Source organism: Eulemur rufifrons, chromosome 3, assembly GCF_041146395.1.
Source record: "Eulemur rufifrons isolate Redbay chromosome 3, OSU_ERuf_1, whole genome shotgun sequence".
Taxonomy (NCBI): Eukaryota; Metazoa; Chordata; class Mammalia; order Primates; family Lemuridae; genus Eulemur; species Eulemur rufifrons.
In genome coordinates this window covers 58,488,870-58,512,348 of record NC_090985.1, presented here as the reverse complement: position 1 = coordinate 58,512,348, position 23,479 = coordinate 58,488,870, and the positions used below count along the sequence as shown (strand labels likewise).

The 23,479-nt window shown below is 43.2% G+C and overlaps 1 protein-coding gene across 2 annotated transcripts in view; it reads right to left on the bottom strand.

Annotated features, from left to right (window-relative positions):
- NCALD (neurocalcin delta) overlaps positions 1–23,479 on the bottom strand; it is a 161,154-nt gene that overhangs the window by 14,553 nt on the left and 123,122 nt on the right. For both annotated transcript variants that reach the window (XM_069465458.1, XM_069465457.1), the window contains exon 2: positions 4,575–4,971. In XM_069465458.1, the coding sequence (XP_069321559.1) occupies positions 4,575–4,952 (378 nt within the window). In that variant the 5' untranslated portion in view covers positions 4,953–4,971. The remainder of the gene's footprint in view (positions 1–4,574; positions 4,972–23,479) is intronic.

Genomic DNA, 23,479 nt, shown 5'->3' with positions numbered 1-23,479 from the left:
AAAAAAACAAACACATGAATGTAAAAATGTTCATTTCAGGCTCTAAAAATAAACCTGCATATGGTTTTGCTCATTCATCCAGATGTTGATGTAGCACAAAAATATTTCTTTAAAAAGGAGCACAACTGCATTTTGGCATTTGTGGTAGACTAAATGGCGGTCCCCCAAAGATGTCCACATGCCCTAATCCCTGGAACCTGTGAATACATTACCTTGCATAGTAAAAGAAACTTGGCAGATTGTGACTAAATTAAGGATATCGAGGTGGGAGGATTCTCCTGGCTTATCCACAGAGTGCCAGTGTAACCACAAGGATCTTTCTAAGTGGCAGAGAATAAGATGCACGGGTGGAGGGCATGACAAGGACTCCACCTGCTGTTGCTGACTTTGAATTTGGATGAAGAGAGCCATATGCCAAGGGAACTCAGGAGGCTTCTAAAGCTGGAAAAAGTGAGGGAAAGCATTCTCTCTAAAAGCCTCCGGAAGGAATACGCCCTGAGAATATCTTAATTTTAGTCCAGTGAAACTGATTTCAGACTTCTGACCTCCAGAACTGTAAGATAATAAATTTGTGTGGTTTTAAGCCACTAAATTTCTGATGCCTGTTATAGCAGCTGTAGGAAACTAATCTGGTGTAGTTCAGTACTACACAGAATTCACAGCAGTCTCATACATTTTAGAATCTTTTCTACTAATGTCAGGAAATACAAAAGAATTCCAGCTTGTCACTACGAATATTATGCTTTGGATACCAAAGCTAAACCACTGGAAACGACATCTGGGAAGAACAACTAGAAAATTTGTGAATAGTATTCCTACACCCCATTCATTGTCAAGCCTAATGATAAACTTGTTTTTACCCCAATCTTCACCCTGACCCATTATCAGTGTTTGTAGGTGAACAATCATGAATTTGCATTTTTCATTAATCACTTGAATTTCTGAGTCTTAGAGAGACAGAGATTCAGGTAAGAATTTGTGTATCACCACCTGTTATCAAGCTACAAGTTACATGTTAAGGAATCGAACCTTTATTTGTTTCTGGGTCTCCTGGTCTGCAGCTGGTCTCCACCTCATCCAGCTTTCTACCAGATACTCACTCAGGCACAAAACAGAAACGACAGACAGTGACTCTCCCGTAGCAAAGGAACATTCTCCTAAATGCTGCGAACCAGCTAGAACAAAGAAAAAAAGTCCCCAAAAAGGAACAGAGCTTCCTGCCACAGTGACAAGGCCCAGGGAGCGTGGGCTTTCAAAGAGGGAGGGGAAAAAAAGGAAGAAAAAAAAAATGGGATGGGAAGTACAGTAAGATCGTGCAATATATTCCAATTCATCCAGAATAATTGAAAGCAGGGAGATTAGCATAAGAATGTGACAGAATACATGAACTGTCAGTTTTCGAAGTAGCCAAATAGAATAACATAACCCTTAATAGGAAAATGGTTTTCAGTTTAATTTAATCTCTTTGATGACCGTGAAGTCGCCTCAGGGTGCTGCAATATTTCCTTTCTGCGGTCATGAATATTAATCATCAGGGCTTAACGCTCTAGAAAGCAGTTTAGGGAATTTGAGCCTTCTACTTGCAGGCTTCTTTAGAGCCGCGAGCGTATAAGCGTTTCTTAAGGAACAAATATCATTACAGCTGTGACCTGGAAGCTTCTGTGGGCCTGTGAATGGACCAAGGTACTTCAGGGTGAAGAAAATGTCTCTGTCAGGTTGACGCATCTTCCTTTTTATGACCACTTGTTCCATCCTGTAAAGAACATGGTGGAATAAGTCAGCAGGTGCTGAACGAGGGTCTGCTGGTGCCCTCTGCACGCTCTCTGCGATCTTCCCGCTCTTGCACACTGGATTCCACGGCATACAGATAGTTTTAGTTTCCTCCTAGACTGTTTATTTCCAGGGCCAAGTTCTTAGGAGGTGATGAATGAATGCATGGATGATTCTTTCGTTTTCCTTTTTCTTTTTTAATTTTTTGTGGAGATGGGGTCTTGCTGTATTGCCCACCCAGGCTGGTCTTGAACTCCTGGCCTCAAGCACTCCTCTATGAGTAAAACTCACATAATCTACAAGGTCTGAAGGTTCCTCCCTACATCACTACTGGCCATGAAACCATTGGCCGATGACAGCCAGGACCACTGGGCACAAGTATTTGAGGAGATATCACGGTGGCTAATGAGAATTTTTTTCGTAGATTGCAGCCAGGAAGCAATTCTCTCCAAAAGGTGAAAATTCCCATCCCTTTACTACAGAGGGGTGGAGCACAGCACTCCCAGATGAAAAAAGAACACAAAATAAAGCTAATTAAAATTAATCACCTTTTAAATGTTAATATAATTTTAATTTTTAATTAAGATTAAATTAATTAAATTTAATTGTGATTTTTTTAATAAAAATGAAGAAAAATCAGAAAAGTGCAACCATATGGGAACAGCCCTTCACACACTTTGGGGGTACATTTGGAAAAACAATTTGGCAGAGTGTATCCAGAGCCTTGGAAATGCCCATACCCTTTGGCCCAGTAATTGCACGTCTGGGACTATATTCTGAGGGAATAATCCTAAATACAGAAAAACTTTATGCACAAGGATTACTGATTTATTTTATATTTAAAAGTTATAGTATTGTGTATAATAATAAAAACTGGGAACAACCTAAATATCCAACAATAGGGGAAAATTAAGAAAATTATAATATGTTGTAGGACTACTATGCAGCCATGAAAATAGCTTGAGTAAAAGTCTTTATACCAAGAGAAATACTTGTGTTATTATGTTAAGTGAAAATGGCAACATAGAAAACTGCATATACATTATGAAATCCATTGGATATTTTTAAATGCATGGAAATAGGACCAGGAAAGATATATTAAAAAATTACTAGCAGTGATTCTCTTTGTAGGTAGGGTGGAATTATAGATATTTCCTTTTTATCTTCTATATTTTTCAATACTGCCCATATTTTTATAGATGTTTTATTTTGCATATGTTTATCTTCAGGGGAAGAGAGAGATCCTTTATTTTTATTTTAAGAGCCACATCTCTGAGGGACTAATTTAACACAATTTATTCAGACAGTTACTGCTCTGGGTGAAGGAGAAGCCACGGGTGGCCCAACCAGAAAGAAGGAACAGGCAGATCCTGGAGAGTCCCAGGGATGAGGAGGGTCACTTTGGATACTGGCTTCTGCCTCTCGCTGATGTTCGCAGCTGTCACTTTAACTGCTCATGTGGCTTCAGTCCCACTGGCCTGGGAGCAGGCCCTAGGCCTCAGCTTCAAGACCCACTAACAGGTCATCTTGCAAGTCTCTTTTGAGCTCTGTCCCTATTTCCAAACCAGGTTCCCTGTAGTTTTCCTGTAGACAAGTACAACTGCACCCCATGCTCCTCCTCACCAGTAGCTGAGTTCTTTTTGTCTCCTTGTATTATGGCCCCCACCTGTCCAGCACCCCAGCAGTTCTCCCAGGGGCTGCAGCTCTCCCTCTGCAAGACATCTACCCAGGTGGCCTGGGATGAGCGCTGGCCTCTGAGACAGGCTCTCCAGGAAGCTAAAGGCCTACTCTCTTGGACCGGCCGTCTCTGCCATATCCTTCCCTGTTGTGTCCCACTTGCCTGCCAGCCTCCCCAGGGCTGATCACCACCTAGTCCTTCTTGTTGCTTGCAGCTGTCTCCTTAGGATGGTCTCTGGGTCCCACCCACTGCTGAGCCCCCTGTCATTGCCATAACCCGAGCTCCTTACCCTGCCTCCCTGCCTCCCCACATGTGCTGTGGGCCCACAAGGAAAATGTAGCCAACACTGGGGCCCATTCTCCTGTTCTGCTCAGGAAACTTGCTCTGGGAGCGTGCTTGGGGGAAATAACAGGGAGTGCCTGTTACTGCAATGAGGAAGGCCTCCATTCTACAGTGTTTGCATCCCTGAGGGGTGGGGCCTGGAGTCGGATTCCTGCTGTTATTCAAGAGTCTGATAAAGTTGTAAATTAATGATGGTGATGATGATGAGCTTTCATTATGGCTGGCACTGTCCAAGCATTTAACATGGAGAGTCACACCTCATGTTAGAATAGCCCCACGATATGGTAGCTCCATTTTATAGATGAGGACATTGAGGCTCACTTAGGTGAACTAACTTGGTCACAGTCATAGTGGTAGTGACTGAATGATGCAGGATTTGAACCCAGGCCAGAGCTTGATTACTAAACCCCAGCCCAGGGGACAGAACCCCAAAGGCCCAAGTCCAGGCAGGTCATTGCAATGAGTCGATGGAGTGGCCATAATGAGCATGTTCATCTGCAGTGTGGGGATCACCACAAAGCCCCGGGTAACTAATAACAGGCAAGAGGGTGGGCCCAGGGTGGCCAGAGCTGCTGGGTTTTCAAGAGATGTCAATCAGTGTGGATTTTTAGGCACCACCACCCTGTACTGTAATGTGGGTTCAAACTTTTCAGAAACACTGGGTCGGCCAAACACACTGCCCTGGCGACCCGCCAGTTTGCCACCTCCGCACCTGCTACACTGTGGCCTTCCAATCCTTACTGGGACACACGCTCTTTTCTTTTAAAGGACCAGGGCTACGTACCTGCACAATTTCTAGCATCTCTGCCTTGCTGATGTAGCCATTTCCGTCCAGGTCGTACATGCTGAAGGCCCATTTCAGCTTCTGCTCCAGCTTCCCCCTCGAAGTCACGCTCAGGGCGATGATGAATTCTCTAAAGTCTATTGTCCCATCGCCATTCGCGTCGAAGGTGCGGAAGACATGCTCTGCGAATTTGGAAGCATCCCCGTAAGGGAAAAAGTTCCCGTATATTTTCTTAAACTCCTCCATGGACAAATGTCCGCTGGGGCAGTCTCTCAAGAAGCCTTTGTACCATTCCTGGATCTCGTGCTCCGTGAAGTCCGTGCTCTCCAGCAAGTCCTGCATGACCTCCGGGCGCAGCTTGCTGTTCTGTTTGCCCATCCTGGCAGCGAGAGTTCAGCTGCAGATAGAAAAGAAAGTATGTGTGATTTTTTTAGAGCTGTTCTTTAGAAGCACGTTTTATAATTTGTGATTGTTCCTTTGGGGAAAAGAAAAAACAAACTTTATACTAGTCCAATAACATTTTCTAGGTTTTGCAACGTAGCAGGCAGCCAAACAAAATAATAGAAACACAGGCCAGTAGATAATGTAGGCTAGAAATATCACTAACCAGAAAATTGATATTTCTTTTCTACAGAGCCAGCCTGAAAGCAAAGATCCAGAGGGAGGAGGAGGGGGAGGGGACAGGGAAGGAGGGAGGAGGGGGGAGGGGGGAGGGAGAATTAATTGGTTACTTAGTTCTGGTTTGTTTATCAGTTTGCAAGAGGTTGAGCCTGCATTTAAGAAGGCTGGTGTTCTAATTAGCAGGGACAATTAAAGAACAGGAAGAGAGAGAGAGAGAGAGAGAGAGAGAGAGAGAGACACACCAAAAAAGAGAATTTAGCATGCTTTATTGCTACAATATTTCCAAGTAAATTGCTGCTTGGGTACCTTCCGAATATTGTAAACACAGACATGAGGAAGGGAAATGGAAACAAACGTATCTAATACCACTAAACACTACCAAGCTAGTTCAGTAATTTAAATTCACAGAGTAAATCACTGATGACCTTGGGTTGAGATCGTAAAGATGATGCTTCATAAAATTATTTATGTCTTATGATTGTGGCTTATGAAATAGACCACACTGTCTTATTTAAAATACAAATAGCTTTGTATTTTCTTATCACAACAGTAGCACACATCCACAGTAAAACAGGAAAACAACACAGGGATGCATAAAAGAAAAAAGTCAGCATCATTTCAAATCCTAACCCTTAGAGATAACCACTGCTAACATTTTGGTGTATATTCTCCCAGATTTTTTGTATGTATACTTATTTATATATGCTATTAACATATTTTAATACATTTACATTTGCAAAAAATGCACACCCTTTTGTTATATATATTCTTTTAACTTAATATAGTGTGTGGAATAAAGAGGACTTTTACTAGATGGGGACATCCCTGCAATTGCCATCTTCCCAGTCACACAGCCATTCATAGCCATCTGCGGAGCACCATTACTGGACATGTCTGGTGCTTTGGATGCAAACAATGGCATGTCCCCTCCTTCCCTAGGGCACCCAGCTGTGTGTGTCCGGGTGGTGGTGACAGCGAGGGGACAGTATGATAGATATGCCACACACATATCCAGAGTAGACAGTGAAGGCAGTGAGAGTACCTAGGAAGGATGCCGAAGCCCCGGGGGCAGGGCGCTACCAGAGAAGCTTTCTTGGAGGAGGTGATACCTGAGTTTCATTCCCAGTTATGGAGCCATATGATTTAAGTGTGGTCTCATAAAGGTGCTCTGCACTTACATTTTGCATTTTTATTCTATTGGAAAAAGTCCTGAAAGGCTTGGAAAATTACAGAATATCTGAAAGACAACATATCCCCATTTTAATCATGACTGCCGATTTTCTTTGCGATTTTACGAGTTACAGTGCTTTGTTTCCCTCTATCTCCCTCCCGCTACACGGTCAGCCCCTTGAGGGAAGCAGAGTCTCCATGCGGCTGCTTTGTCTTGCCAGGGCCACCACAGTGGCAGTGGTGAACTAATAAATGCAGGAATGACCGATAGAAAGGCAATGACAACATGGAAATACGGACTAGTCTTGGAAAAGGATGCTTTTTGCCAGAAGCATGAGGGCCTGGTTGTCAGAACGCTATTGGACACACTAAAAGCTATCTGGTAGTTAAGACTCGGTCTCAGGATGTCTTCTACCGAATTGCATGTCTGGTGGCCTCACTAAAAATAAATTCCTGCAGGGCAGTGTTTGTATCTCACACTGGCTCAAGCTTCTTTTGGAACATCCATAGTTCAGGCAATAATGAGAAATCCGTATTAATTGCCAAGTTGATTGATTTTGTTTTCTGAGTTCTGCATTGGAGACAGAACCTGGCATCCCCAAGTGTAGGAGGATGGAGCATCCTTCCTATTAGCATGGTCAACAGCTGCAGGAACGAACTTCCTTTCAGAGTTCCCTCGTTATGCAGAATCAAGCAAACACCATTTTATGCAAAAGCAAAATTAAACTAGAACTCCAAATGGAGCAGAAACAGAATTTATAAATTGAACATTCCAATATCTTTTATTTTCCTCTGTGTCCTTTTTTTTTTTTTCCTGGAGATTAAAAAAAACAAAGTTAGAGAGGCTGGTTTGTATTAGAATTTTAAAATTGTCATTTAGTTGCTAAGTTAGCAATTTGCCTGAAGCCAGAATTTAGAAACATGAGGTAATACATAATACATGGGTTTATAGAGCTCTGAAACATTTTATGGAATTTACAAGTAATTTCAAGTTTTCCTTCTGGGAGGCTCTCAAGGATATAGCTCTTTGGTGTGGTTTTCAATCAACTCGCCGTTATCATAATCTGGTTACGTACAAATCGCTATGTGGTTAGCCTTTCGGAAAAATGCCATTTTGATATTTAAATCTATACCCTTAAAGAATGATTTATTTCCCTAGATATAAAAAGTGTTGTTTCTTCAAAACTAAACTTAAGTTCCTTTCCCAATGTTTAAGAAGTGTTTCTCATTTATTAGCTGCTTTTTGCACTAGAAACAAATTGCCTCAACATTTTGGCTAAGTCTCCCATGGAGACTGATCTGTGTGTGCAGCTATTTTTTCGGTAAACAGTAATTAAACCACATTTACAAATTCATTAGCACAGAAAGGCCATAACACAAACAAGGCAGAAGAGCATGGAATAAGTTATTTGGGAAGCGGGTGATTGCAATTAAGTCCAGAATTTGTTTCAGTAGATAACTACAAATACTTTCCTTAGTATGAGGACTGAACCTGAGAAAACCAGCCATCTGGATTTGGTTAGACCACGCAACAAAAACCTCAGGGACATATGATAGAGTAACTGACAATATCTTTTTCTTCTGGAAGATAGGAATTTCTGCCTGTTTGTGTTGAAGGGAAGGGGGGCGGGATAGCATGGGGGAAATGCTACATTAATTAACAGTCAAGAGAAAAATAGTCTGGAGACAGAAGTTGCACCTCAGGTCAAATCCTTTCCATTACTCCAATCAGTCATTAAAACATTTATTTTATGCCAGGAGAACATGGTGGGAAAAATGCTTGGGTTCAAAGCCTAGCTCTGTTGTTTACTAGCTGGTGGGTAATTCACTTAACTTTTTGGCACACCTCAGTTTTCTCAGATTTGTAAAATGAGTTCAATAATACGAGTTCATATCTCATTGATTTGATGTGAGAATTAAATGAGATAGTCCTACATGCAAAGCTCTGGTATTCAGTCAGGGCCAGACACCGTGGTAAATGACAAGATCTTATCCATGTTGGTCCTTCAGACATTGTTCTATCCAACCTGCACAGCAGCCCTGTGTGACCGGCAGGCAGGCTTTGTGCATTTTACTAGCAGAGAGATGAAAACTCAGAGAGGCTTATGGTCCAGTGGCAAGAGACATGTGATAAATGAAATGAGTAAGTGAAATGATAGCTGGAGATGTGCCACTGTGAAGAGTGAAGAAGAGAAGCGGGTAGAGGAACACCAGGGGTGGGCGGATGGGCGGTGAGATTTTAAATAAGAAGCCAGAGAAGGCCCCACGGAGAAAGTGACATTTGAAAATGACCAGAGGCAGTGAGGCAGGTAGCCAGGAGAGAGCTGGGAGAAGACTCTTCCAAGAGAGAGAACAGTGAAAGAGACGGGTCTAAACTGGGGTGCACCCAGCGCGAGCCAAGATGCAGCTAGAGTGGAGGGCGACCAGCATGGTCACACGGGGCCAGAGGATGTGGGACCTGGAGGTGACCGTAGGGACTTTGGCTCTCACTCTGAGTGAGACGGAGCCACTGCAGGGTTTTTAGCAGAGAAGTGATAGGAGTGATTCATAGTCTAAGGAGATCACCTGGCTGCTGTGTTGCGAGTGAGCTAAAGACGAAAAGAGCAGAGGCAGGGAGACCAGTAAGGAGGCCCCTGCAACGACACAGGCAAGAGGTGATGGTGGCTGGACCCAGGGTGGTGGCAGCACAGGACAGGACACATGGTTGGATTCTGGATATAGCCTGAAGGTAGAGTCAATAGGACTGGTGGGTGGTTCAGATGTAAGGTGTGAAAAAGAGAACAGTGCAGCGTAACTCCAAGGTTTGGGCCTGAGCAACTATAAGGATGAAGGTGACATTTACAGAAATGCGGAAAACGCAGGAGAAGCAGGGCTTTGGGCTGAGGCAGGGGACATGGATACCAGTGCTTAGCTGGGCACGTGTTGATTCTGACATACCTATTATACGCCAGTTGGAGATGGCAAGCAGGTCGTTGACTATATAAGTTTAAAGTTAGAGGAAGAGGTCCAGGGAGACAAGATCAGCTTGGGAGTCATCAGTATACAGATAGAGTTTACAGCCAAGGACTGGAGGAGAGCACCAAGGAAGTCAATGCAGACTGAGGATGGAGCCCTGATCACACTGCCATTTACACTCTGGGAGGCAAGAGGGAACTGGTAAAGGAGAATAGGAGCATCAGCAGTAAGGTAGGGGAAAACACAAATTGGCTAAGACTACGCCCTCTTCAACGCTGTGTCCTTCATGCCCAGCTCAAGGCTGCACACTGCAGTGCTCCATAGAGTGGAACTGGCACTCTTGCTTTCCTCTCTGAATCCTGTGGTCTCTTCCCCACCCTGCCTGCCCATCTGCTCTTGACAAACCCCTGGGGCTCATCTGTGATTCCTTTCATTTTTGTTCCATTAGCATGTGATCTTGATTCAGTGCCCAAAATTTGTCTCAAATCCATTCCCTCCTCGCCATCTCCACTGTCACCACCTCAATCCAAACTACCATTTCCTTCCTGGTCTTCTACAACATGCTCCTCACTGGAATCTCACTTTTCACTCCTCTTCTCTCTCACTAACTACCCCTTGCCCCAATCTATTTTCCCCAGAGTGATCTCTTTTCAAAGATGGGGTCTCGCTCTGTCACCCAGGCTGGAGTGCAGTGGTGTGGTCTTAGCTCACTGCAGCCTTGAACTCCGGAGCTCAAGGGACCCTCCTGCCTCAGCTTCCAGAGTAGCTGGGACCACAGGAGCATGTCACTGCACCTGGCATCAGAGCGACCCTTTAAAAACACAAATTAGACTATGTCACTCCTCTGCTTAAAATTCTTCAAAGGCTTCCCAACATACTTAGAATAAAGTCCAAACTCCCTCTTTGGCCCACTGGGCTCTGTGTGAGCTGGCCCTGGGCCACCTCTGACTTAGCTCTTGGTCCTCCCTCTGCTCAGGTACCCTGGCCTCCTGCATATCCCATCTTTTACCTCTTCGGGGCCTTTGAGTCAGTCCTGCATTTCCGAAAGTGAACGCACACCTATTCCATTAAACATCAGCATCCTGCCATTCAGTAGTTTAATCTGGGGAGGGCAATGTGAAATTTCCCAGGTTATTTTGGGTCACCTCCAGTCTCTTAGGGTTCAAAAAATAAATCTGGCGTTAATATTGATCACAGATGAAAAAGGAAAAATGCATGAGAAGAGAAGACACCAAATCACCACAGAGAACCATAATGAGGAATGAAAAATATGAAGTTAATTTTCCATTTAAAAAGAAAAATAAAGGAATAGCAACTAAAAATGATGCCACAGTGAAAGGAATGGCAGCTAGTGAATGACCTTCCGGAATGCGTGCTCTCCTGTCTGTATTTTTTGTGTCTGTGGAGGGAAAGATCTGCAGCATTGCATTTCTGTGATTCCGCGTAAGGTTCCGAAAACTCTGTGACTTAATTCCTCAGAGCCCATAGGGAAAAGTCTATAACCTACCCTGGACAGCCTGATTAACTTCAGAGGAAAGGTCTCAATGCAAACTGCACTGAAGTCTCCTAAAATGGAATTTACAAGACGCGAGCAGCTAAAGTCAAGTTTGGCTGCAACAAGGAACACAGAACCCACAGCGGTTCCAGAGAGAGACCAGGTTCATTAAAACATTTGCCTAATTTGGGGCATGTAACCTTGCCCACTAAGAGTTGCTTTGAATTTTCAATAAATGGAATGTCTACATATGAAAGCACAACTAAAAAAAGGTTTCTAAAATGTAAGGAAGGAAATTATCAAAGTTACGGATGCACGGGAGTAGGTGTTCACTTACCATGACTTGGACGTGAGGTATTTTAGCTGCCTGAATTTTACTGGCGGCTAAAATCTCACAGATTCATTTCTAGGTCAGTTGTCTTTGATTTTTACTGGAAAAACAGCATGACTAAATAAAAACCTGAAGAGCGCATTGCTTCAGAATTTCTTTTCAATGGAACCAGTAGGAATTTGAAAGGAGCCCACACATACAAACTGACATATTTCTATATAACAGGCATATTAGGAAATAAAACACAGTGGTGCATCAGGGAAAAATTAAAATGTTAAAGAGGGAGAAGTGAAGAGTTACATAACAATCCCACTGGCTTAGTCTTTACCTTGATCAAAGAATATTCTCTCCTTTTGCCTCTGGTAAGATGAGCTGCTCTAAGGAAATGAGACCCACAACCCCATCTGGCTTTGCTGCAATTGTCTGAAAAGGGTTACAAGGGCACTGCACGGCCTTCTTCCCAGTGAGGATGGGCTTGTGGGCTCACATCTCCAGCGTGAGGGGTCATAGCCTGGGACCCCTGGCCACACCCCTGGCTTCCACGCCCCCTGCAGAGAGGTGACTGGGCTGGAGATGAGAACGGAACTGGTACAATCTAGCCAGCAGGAGGCTTACTAGAAACAAATTTGCTCTTCCTTTTGCTTTCCCCATGGTATGAGATAAAGGCCAGGAGATCATCTGGTCTTCTCCAGGTGAGCAGGGGTTACAGTCTCCAAAATATCAGAGTCCTTGCTCTATAGAGCATGCATTTCAGATGGAAAAGGGCCTGGCCTTGGGCTTTTTTTTTTTTTTTTCAGGGTTTATTTTCCATAAAAATAAGGTTCAGCCACATTACTGTCAATAAAACATATTTCTGATAAGAATCTGAACAGAACCTTATCTAACAACAACCCTCTTCCTGTCTCCTGAATATGGAAATATCATTTTTAGTTTTGCTGATTACCAAAGTAATACATCATTACTGTAAAATACCTAAGTAATAAAAAGATTTAAAAATGAGAAAGTGAACACCTTCATTCTGATCCAATAGCATTCCATAAAAAACCCCACTACTAGCAGTTGTATTTATCTATATCCACCTAGATATTTAAATGCATATATATGAAATCTGTATACTCTAATCATAAATGGGATCATTCCATACTACTCTTTAACCCTCGTTTTCACTTAAAAGCATTTTTCTTGAACGTATCTCATTCATCCTTTTAAATTGCTGAATTTTCATTTATTGATGGATTCAACAGACAGTATTGAGTGCTGACCTTGTGCCAAGCATTGAATTAGGTAAGAGATACAATGGTTAATAATGTGAGTACAGCCCTTTGGTATTCCATTATATGGAATTTATTTAACTAATACCCCTTGATAGACATTTCGGTTGATTCCACTTTTCTTTTATTCCCTTGGCATTTACCTTAGCCAGGGTCCCTGATTCCTTAGGTGGAATTTATTGTAAAGAGATTCTTGGTGCCATTGACAAGTACAGTGATCCCTAGACCCTTCCTTGTAAATTCTCCAATAAGCCATTTTCCCCTCGGGCCTTCATATCCTAACTGTACATTTTGCAAGAGTTTACACGTCTGCTAAGATTAGAACTGAATTAGAATTGGAATGAGAATTCCACCCCACTCCCCCTGACCTGCTTGAGTTATAGGCACACAACATGCCAGTTTGGCATTTGCTAGTCCAGTGCCTAGGAAGGCATGCCCACCCTCCTATTTAAAGAGAACATTATTGTAACCATTAAAATGCCTCTTCTGTTTCAATCTAAAGAGATATTTCACCTAAACAATACCCTGAATTCTCTCTTGCTTGATAACTCTCGATTTTCAAGGCACCTCCTTTCCCAGCTACTTCAAGTCCAGCTAATGGTTAACTCTGCCTCCACCCTCTCCCAGGGTGCCAACAATTGGAGGGGCCCTTACACTGCGTGCTTAAAGTGCCCATGAGGACGTGGACAGAGGCCATACCAAACGGTCACCTTCTGGGCCTACAGACATTACAAAGCTGTCCCAAACAAAGAAACTGTGGGAGTGTCTGAAGTCAAGGGCTTCAGATCAAGCCCACGTGTCCCCACACCATTCAGACCGCCTGGCCCTCAGACCACTGCAACAGAGCTGCCGGCTGTGGCTGCCTCTCTGGCCAGATGCTGGGCCAGGGATGGCAGCAGTGAGAAGAGGAGGGTGCCCTGGGGGAAGCTAGGACCCTACCCTGGGGGACTTCCGAGGAATTCTGATTGCAGTAAATGTCTACTTAACTAAAGGTACTAAATATTCTTTTACTTAAAACATAGAATTACTGCTTTGGGTTCTGATAAAACCATAAAGCAGAACAGTAAATCCTCATGGACAGGGGAGGTAAACAGACTAAGAGTGGCAATCCAAGCCTCAACCCATAGCTAGCAGCAAGAGGTATAGAGGAGCTCAAGTCTCCATTTTTAGATATCCTCTAGGGGGCACAGAGGCACTCGGTAATTTGATTCAAGCCCCTCCACAGAGTCTAAGAATAGTTCATAATTTTTTTATTTATTCAGCAGACATGTGTTTACCATCTACTGTTTCCTGGCTTACAAGGAATATTTCTATAAAAATAATACCCTACATGGGTTAGGGAAATGACAGGAATCTGGGATTCTGGATGGAATTCAGAGCATTTTCAATAATATGTTATCCTCACAATTTCCCTGTAGATTGATGCGAGAGATATTGTATCTTGGTTTTACTCCAAGGAAGAGGGGCTTAGGGAAGCTTACTGCCGTGACAAATTCATGCAACTTGCAGTCCCTGGGTGTGCGACCAGAACCACCCTCGCCACACTCACCCCTTCCGCGTCTCTGGCTGGATCACTTTTGGTGTGTGAACAGCAGTTTCTGTTGGAAGGTACTAGTTGATTACTCCCTATCCCGGCCAGCATGGCTAAAAATATTAATGTTTGTTCATCAAACATATGTGCAAGTGAGAAGCCCACTAACTGGCTAACAAGAAGAGACTATGAAGTAACTTCTTTTTGTTTTATTCTTTTTTTTTTTTAATTTCAGAATATCAAGGGGGTACAAATGTTTTAGGTTACATGAATCGTTTTTGTAATGCTTGAGTCCTGGCTACAGGTGTGCCCGTCACTCAAATAGTGTTCATGGTACCCATTAGTTGGTTTCTTCCCCTCCTCTCTTCCCCCTCCCCCCTGGTTGCTTTCCACTGCATTTTTCCTCCCTCTGTGCACTTGTGTGCTCATCAGTTAGCTCCAGTTTAACAAAAGAAGTAACTTCTCTGAGCCTCTTGCCCCTTTCACTTCCTGCAGCAAGGTGCGTGGAAAGAGAATTGACTTGGTACAGAAGAACTGTCATCCTCATACTGCGTTAGGTGACCTTGGGAAAGTTCTTTGATGCCTCTTGGTCTCATTTTTCTATAGTAAAATAGTCACAATAACATCTCTCCCATAGGGCTGTTTGGAGGACTAAATAAGAAAAATGGGGAAAATTCATTTTCCCCAATGAAGAGGGGAAAGCCCATCATTGTGCTTGGCATCTAGCAGGTGCTCAACAAACACGAGTAATCTAAATGAGATAAGGGTTCAGTTTGGTTGGGTTGTTTACAAAGATGAATCCTCCAGAGTTGGGGACATTCTGCTCCTTGCTTTATATCCATGAAGAATTAGAAAGAACAAGAGCAAAAAAGTGACACAAGAGAGAAAGAAGGGAAGAGGACCGCTGTTGGCTAGCAGCCTGACTCCTTGGATGGCTAACCAGATGTGAAGGACATCTGGGTGTGTGCCCAGAGAGGACTGCTGGCCCCGGCGGAGGTTTTCCCTGCATGATAGTCCTTATTCTATCCTGAAATTAGGCAAAGAGGTGCCATCACAGAAGCAGTCAATGGAGAGCAGGAACGCTGTGAGTTTTTTTGGTTTTTTTAGTCTTTACATTACTGCAAATATTGTAAAAAAAAAAATGCTGTAGAATCAGTATAAAAAATAGGTGATCCCAAAGTATTCTAAAGTTGTTCAAAAAAGCTTGTCGTGTTTTCCTGGAGTCTCACTCCTGGGGCTAGGGTCAGCTGAAGCAATATCAGGTAGCACTCGCCCTCTGCTAACCTGGCCGGGACAAGTGGAGGTGGCACCCTGCATTCCACAGCCCTGTGCACATACGCAGTGACCCTCTTAGCATGCCCACGCCAATGAACCACAAGATGTACTAACTTCATTGAAAGAAAAAGAAAATTACATCCTGCCTTTTCCTGAATAATGTGACTTCTGGTCTCATCGATTTAATCTTGCAATATGTAAGGGCTTATTAGCATACATAACTTAGTATTACTAGCTATGATGTCTGCAAACACAGCCCATGTGGAGCTACAGAGATGACCCAAGGAGAGGAGACTTTAGAGCTATGCATTCATCATGTATAACCAGCAATCACTTTAAATTTATGAAGCAGGAACATGGTGTATACTAAGAAGCACAAATATAATCAGATAGTAAATGGCTGGAACTGATAACCTAAATCTTGCTCATTGATGATAGATCTAAAGGTTCAAATATGTTTACTCCTACAGTCAAATGAGGACTTATGAATAGGATTAGCACAAAAATGATGACAAGAAAAAAAAAAAAAAGGCCGGGCGCGGTGGCTCACGCCTGTAATCCTAGCTCTCTGGGAGGCCGAGGTGGGAGGATCGTTTGAGCTCAGGAGTTCGAGACCAGCCTGAGCAAGAGCGAGACCCTATCTCTACTAAAAATAGAAAGAAATTATATGGACAGCTAAAAATATATATAGAAAAAATTAGCCGGGCATGGTGGCACATGCCTGTAGTCCCAGCTACTCGGGAGGCTGAGACAGGAGGATCCCTTGAGCTCAGGAGTTTGAGGTTGCTGTGAGCCAGGCTGACGCCACGGCACTCACTCTAGCCTGGGCAACAAAGTGAGACTCTGTCAAAAAAAAAAAAAAAAAAAAGGAAGTCTGAAACTCATCCAAACAATTTTACTGAAGGAGAAAGCAATAAAGGAAGGGTGTTACATTATGTGTACTTATTCCATTATGTGTACTTATACCATTTGAATAATGGTGAAGATAAGTTTGTTTCTCTCTCCCTTTCATCAGTGAATTATGATGTGCCACAATGTATAAAATGATACAGAGCATTATTCCAATCCTCTGAATCTACTGCTTGTTTCTTCAATAGTAGCATTTTCCATTATAGGAAAATTATGCAAAAATGGAATTAGATTATGTTCTTAGAGAAAGTGATGATGAAAGAACATGGAAGCACAGTAAAATACTAAATTAACACATGTCAGTGATCTACACTGAGTTGAATTCATTTTTATTTTAAAGCAAAAAATAAAAATTAAAAACCTGTATTTTAACATTGGCATGTATATAGGTTAATAAAGTGATCCTCATTTCTTTCTTCATTAAATTATAAGGATTTAAAATAAGTATTAAAGGGCATATTTTAAAATGTTTAAATTTATCACCAATATATCAAATAATAGAATTGAAAAATTAGAATGAACACTATTCCTAGAATAAAACTGAGCTCTGTACTGTAGTACATGGGAGAAGCTTAGCGTAATATCTTTACTCAAGGAGATCCCATCTCCCTTTGAATTATTTCATGTAAGTTTCCTGAAAACTCATTATGTACCTGGATATTACAGTAGATTCAAAAAATTATATGGCAGAGGAGACTGGTGGGTGGTAGACCAGATGGACGATTGCATCACATATAAGCTATGGTGTCTATATTCAGAGTGGAATCTAGTTGAGGCAATAACACACTACACATGAGACAATCTACAATGAAGGTAGGAGTTCTCTTCACTACGAGACTGGGGTAATGAGCAATTAGAATGGTTGGCTTTTGCCTACAACCCAACCTATTAAAAAGGCAAAGGTGGTTTACGGTCAGCTCGGATGTTGACAGGTGAAGTACAAAGAGAAAGTGACACTGTCCTCTTGGACTTTCCCTGTCTTGATTCCTCAGACCCCCTCAAATAACACTGAGCTGTGAGTGACAGTACAAATTCTGAGGCTGTTTTCATTAGTCACAGATGCTAGAAAAAATAGGATAACAATAAACCAATCTCTTCACAGATTTAGGAGGATAGATTATATCAGAATTAAATTATAAAGATGCCCTGAGGATGAAGCACGTGGTAAAGTTCTGGACATAGCATCTCATGACCAAGTTTTGTGTGAAATCTACTCCTAACTTCTTGGCTGGGAACCACAAATGGGGCCAACTCTGATTCCATCAGACAATTGAGTAACAATAGTTAAAGCAAAAAGATCCCTTAGGGCCAAAGTGTTAGAGACGAAATCACAGAGGTGGTTGGAAGTGTGTCCTCATTTAAGCCCCAAGAGAAGCTAGAAAAACACTGAAAGACAAAGAGCACGGGGCCTTGACTTGAGGAAGTGCCCGTGTGACTTTGGAAGGAAGGGAAGACAGATGGCAGCTCAGTCCCTAGGCCATGACTCCACCTCCGAGTGCCACTTTCTCCGTCCCTCAGCTCCTACCATGCTTGGCATTCGGGGTCCTCCCCGAGGACTCCAGTCCAGCCCCCCAACCCCACACTGCACAGGGCTCACCCACGGCAGGCAGGGACGCAGGGCAGCCGGGAGCACAGGCTGTCCATGTGAACCCGCATTGGAATCCCAGCTCTGCCCTCCCAGAAGAACATCCTGGGCCCCCACCTCTTCTCAAAGCAAACAAAGTTTTAGCTTCTTGAGACTAGAGCATTTTAAACATCTCTATTTCCAAAGAGAACTATGGCTTTATATTTGCATAATTCAAAGCTACTTGGGTGGTTTTCATAGTCAAAGAAGTAGCCCCAAAGTAACTGAGAAGTCTCTATCTCTAGCAAAACAAATAGTGCTGGCAGGTCTCTAAATGACTTTTCATTTTTTGTTTAAAGCTTCTCCCTATCAAAGTTTCAAAATCATAGAATCTGAGTTTCAGGCTGGGCAGGGATCCTGTTCCACTATTAGTTGATCCACTGCATATCTTCATTGTCAAGGTTAAGCTCAGTAGGAAACTACCTGTGAGAATTTCTACTAACCATATGGCCCCACAGTGGTGGCAGGAAGCAACTGCAGGCGGCCGGCAGTTACAGCAGCACTTCTTGGCCTTTTATACCTCAAGACACACAGAGAAAATGACGCTATTTTCTGCAGTCCCCTGGGGTAGGTGGGTGAGGGTGCTGAGGCCGGGCACTCCTGTTGCTTGGAAGGCCAAGGGATTGACTGATACCACCTCATTCACAGCTCACCAGGGGGCCTCACACCTGGGATGGGAAGTCTTGACTTAAATGACCAAAATAAAATTTGGTAATTGTATGGTGAGAAAACCTGCTGATGTCTTTGTAAGACGCAAAGCAGTGGCTTTGAAGCGATAATCTTTGGATCTTCACCTTCATCAGGCATTTTCAGAGTGAAAAAAAAATGTCAGTTTCATTTAGAATGCCCTTAAGAAAGCAGTAAAAATTAAAATTTTATGAACTCTCAAAAAAATTAGTGATTGTAGGCAAGAGAAAATCTCCCACAGCTATGATGCATGCCCCACCGCCGATTCCAAATAACTCAACTGTGTTTCCTTAGATGGCAGAGCCACTTCACCATTGGTGCCTGTCATCTCTCATTGTTTAAAATACACACACACCCAGACTTGTGCTCCCAGTCATCACGCGCTGGGGAGCAGTAGTTTCCATTATGTGGACACGGGCTTTGAAATGTGGTGACTGAGAGTTAGGTGAAGAAAATAAGTCAACAGAATATTTTCTTTTCATCTCGCGGCCTCCTCCATACTGTGTCAGGTTTTCTTTGAAGATACAAAATTAGATATACTGACACCAAGGAATACAGCAGAGCAGTCTTTCTAAGCATCGTGCAGTGGCTAGAGTTCATTAGAAACTTTTATAGATAGGACTCAGTTAAAATAATTCTGTTTTGGAGGAAAGACTTAATTACAGAGTGATACCACAATGTAGGGAGTAGGCCCTGCTGCCGCACGTCTGTTTCTTTCCTTGCTATTTGGCACGATCACAGTCACCTGCTACAGTGGCGGTCCCCAGCCTTTTTGGCACCAGGGACTGGTTTTATGGAAGGCAATTTTTCCACGAATGGTTTCTGGATGATTCAAGTACACTACATTCATTGTGCAGTCAAGCCTCTTTTCTAATCATAATCTGTATTTGGAGCCCTTCCCTAGCGCTCGCATCACCACCTCAGCTCCACCTCAGCTCCTCAGGCATTAGATTCTGATAACGAGTGCGCAGCCTAGATCCCTCGCATGCGCAGTTCACAGTAGGGTTCACCCTCCTATTAGACTCTAATGTCGCCACTGATCGGACAGGAGGCGGAGCTTATGTGGTGATGCGAGCGATGGGGAGCAGCTGTAAACACAGATGAAGCTTCGCTGGCTAGCTCCCCTAGTCCCCCAGCTTCTGCTGTGCGGCCCAGTTCCTAACAGGCCCTGGGGTTGGGGACCACAGTGCTACACAGTAAGTCTCTAATTCATCCAAGGGCCTCTTAGTGTCCCCAGGCCTAATGATCACCCCCACTTCATTACTGGTCACCTGCCTGGCAATGTGCTAAATGTTTTCTGCACATTATCTCATTTGATCCCTGTAACAACCCTATAAAGGAAGTATAACTCACCCCATTTCACAGATGAGGGCACTGAGGTTTAGGGAGATTAAGTAATTTCTCCAAGATCAGGCAGATAGTAAATGTGGAGCCCCATTTGAATCCAGGCACACCGGTCTCCAGGTCCCTGCCTGTATCCTTATGCAACACTGTATCACATTTAAAGAAAGGCAGCTGGGAACAAAGAACAACCTCTGCTTGCATAATACTGCACAGTTTTACAAAGCACTTCCACATCCACTGTTTTATTTAATCCTCCGCAATAACATTGTGAACTAGTTATTATTATCTCCTATGTTACAGGCGAAGAAGTGGAGGCTTGGAGAGAGAAAATCATTGAGCCAGAATTCAGGCCTCTAGTGAAAAGATGAAATTTAGAAATACTAAAACATGCAATGAGGGTGCACAATGGTAAGAAATGAATATGGGCTTCGAGGTCAAAGATCTGGATTTGGATTCCTGTTCTGTCACTTACTAGTTAGGTGACTGTGGGCAAGTCATTTAACCTGTTGAGCCTCAGTTTAACATGTGTAAAGTGGGCAGAATAATAATAACCTATATGGTATGAAGCCAATGAGGTACTGTGTGTGGAAGTGTTGTGTAAATTATCCAGTGCAATATACATATTAATAATAGCAACAGCAGCAATAATGAAAGTTGTGACATATATGTTAGAGCTATCATTTCAGGTTCATTTCAGCCTCTGCAGGCTGCAAACATAGGAAGAGACTCCAGGCAGATCTTCAAACAGCTCATATTGATTCAGATTCTTGTGATGAGATTTGAAATTCAGGGTTTCAAATGAAAAACAGGGTATTTTTCCTGAATGTTTGCTAGATGGGCTTCCTTGTCCTCTTTCCATCACCAAAACCAATACACCAAGCTGTCATCACCAGGCACCTCTTAAATGCAATTTTTGTATTATATCACATTTACGTCTTTAATATAATTTTTACTTAGGTAAATCTTTGAACAGTAATAATGATGACCTTACAGTTAGCTAAGGATTCATTTCTTGCTTGATCTTTCATAAAACTCCACCAAAAAAGATGCCAAACCTGAGATGCCACGACACCCTGATGGAATTCTAACCTGGTTCTAGAACATTCCCCTCATTCCTGTGGTGTCAGGGGAAAGAAGATCAGATTAAAGACAACGGATATGTGTTCAGGAACAGAGATGGCCCAGTCTCCATTAGGTCAACTCCAATTCTGCACTCAAAGTAGCCAACTCTACCACATCCAATTAAAGTGGTTCCAACATGAAACCCAGTTTAGACACCTCTGCTTTTGAAAGTCACCTAGTACAGACTATCGGACACACATCTGGCAGCTTTTTTCCTGTCCCACACCTGCAGAGCCCTGATGTGGTTCTGATGTCTTCACCTCCTCCCCGCCGTGACGCAGGCGAATTCTCACTGGTCAAAGCCAACGATGGTGGTTGCGTCCCCCTTGCCGGGAACTGGTTTGGGGAAGGCTGATGAGTCACAAAAGGATGACTGCTAGAAGCCTTCAGGGAAAGTTTTCCTTGCCAGTAAGATGGGACACAAGGAAGAGAAACAGCCTTCTTCCGTAGTTTGACGTGATGGCTGAGACTGCTGTGATCATCTTGTGACCACAAAGCCCTAGGCTGAAGTGGCCCTGAGAACATGAGAAAAGAGACACAGGAAAATCATGATGATATTATTGAGCCACCAACTGGGCCTTTCCCCGTAACTTTCAGGAGTGTGAGATAATAAATTTTCCCCGTGGCAAGCAAAGGTTGGAGTTTTTGGGACTCACGCCTGGGAGCATCCCAGCTGGGACACCGTGGAAACAACCCCAGTTCCACAGCCCAGCAAATCACCTTCTCCTGAAGCCCATTTCCAGGGCTCCCTTTTCATGCTGAGCTTGAGGGGAAATGATTACTATACGCTAATAACCGTATCAGAAAAGCTCTGATTTGAACAAATTGTCACCACTGACTAGACCTTCCTCCTCTAATGAAATGAGATATATTCCTTTCATAAAATACCTGAAGCCTTGGCCAGCTTCCTATTTGTGTGTCCCCATGGCTTATTAAAAAGTGAAGAAAAACAGATTTATAAAAATAGTTATTTACTCTAAGTATTTACGTTTAGCAAATTTATGTTTTTATAACATGTAAAAATTCAATGTGCTATAATTATAATATTCACAAGCAAATTGTAGAATTGTAGATTCTACAATTCACAAGCAATTGTAGAATATTCACAAGCAATTGTAGAATATTAGTTCACAGCGCACCAAGGGTGCTGTGGTCCAGGAACCAAGTTGGACTGGCTTGACAGCCAGCCCACTCACAATCTCGTCAGTGTAACCCTATGAATTGTCATGCGAACTTAGTGGTGAGAGTGACAAAAGTCTGGACGTGTGGTGCTCTGTGAATATAAGGCCCAGGTTATAAAAGAACCAAACACCTTTCCCCATTTGCCTCCTACTCTGCCCACGGTGAGCTCTGGCTGGCCACTGGGATTCTTTGTGACCGACCTTATTCCTGTAAAGCTCCCTACGAACCAGTGCTGCGCACACGCTAACTCCCCAAGTCCTCACAACCGTCTGAAGTGGTCCTGCCATCATCCCCATTTCACAGATGAAGAAACTGAAGCACCGAGAGGTTAAGCAAATTATCCAAGATCACACAGATAATAAGTGGTAGAGTCAGGGTTAAAATGTAGGGGCATAACCCCAGAACTCTTGTTCTCAACCAGTACAGTATGCAGTCTCTGTGCTGACACAACCATAACACCATGGAGATTAAGAGAAGCAGACCTGGAGGACAGACTTGGTTAGATGCTCTACAGGCCGGGGAGCATGTGAGGTTTGTTGGTCCTACAGGATAATCATTGTGTAACATGTGTAATCTCTTTTGCTCCTCTCCCCCTGGAGCGGGTGCACGCGCGTGTGTGTGATGCACACATGTGTGCATGTGTGAGTTTTCCATATGCCGGGAGTCAATGTAATTGTGCAGCAGTATCTTCTCAGTTACACGGGTTTAACTCTGTGTGCTTTTAAAACTCCCTTCAGTAAAATTTTCTGACGCCACTGCTTTGCTTTCCAACACTTATTTCTAACCAGGCTTGACTGCTGATTAGAAAGAAACCCTCAAAATAATCACATTATCCTGAAATACATCCATTCTTCTTTTTCTTTTAAGACAATTATGTTATAATCATTTCAATTGTTTCTAAATTAATCCTCAGAAGTGGCTCTGCAGAACGGATGGCCTCCATGGTCAGTAGTGCTTCCCCAAAGAACCAAGAAGTATTACTGGAACTGACCTGTCACAGAATTTCCGTTCTACTCTCTGAACAGGATTAGGAAGAGGACTGACTGAGGCGGCTATCCTGGGCCCATATGGAGCTCTCTCTGGAACCAAGTCTGACAAAAGGACAATCACGAGTAACTGTTCAACCACAGGCCACGGTGTCCAACAGATCTGGGTGAGAACCCTGCTCTCCCACTAAGGGTATATGACAGGCTAGTTATTTACACTCTTGGAGCCTCAGCATTTTCACCTGCAACACAGAGATAATAATGAGCGCATGGTACATACGGTTGTTATGGAGAAACATACATAAAATCCCCATCCCGGTGCCTGTGCACATACTGAGGAAGGAGGAAACCTTTGTCCTTCCCTCTGCCTCTATTCAGGTCCCTCCCCAAGAGGCACTGCTA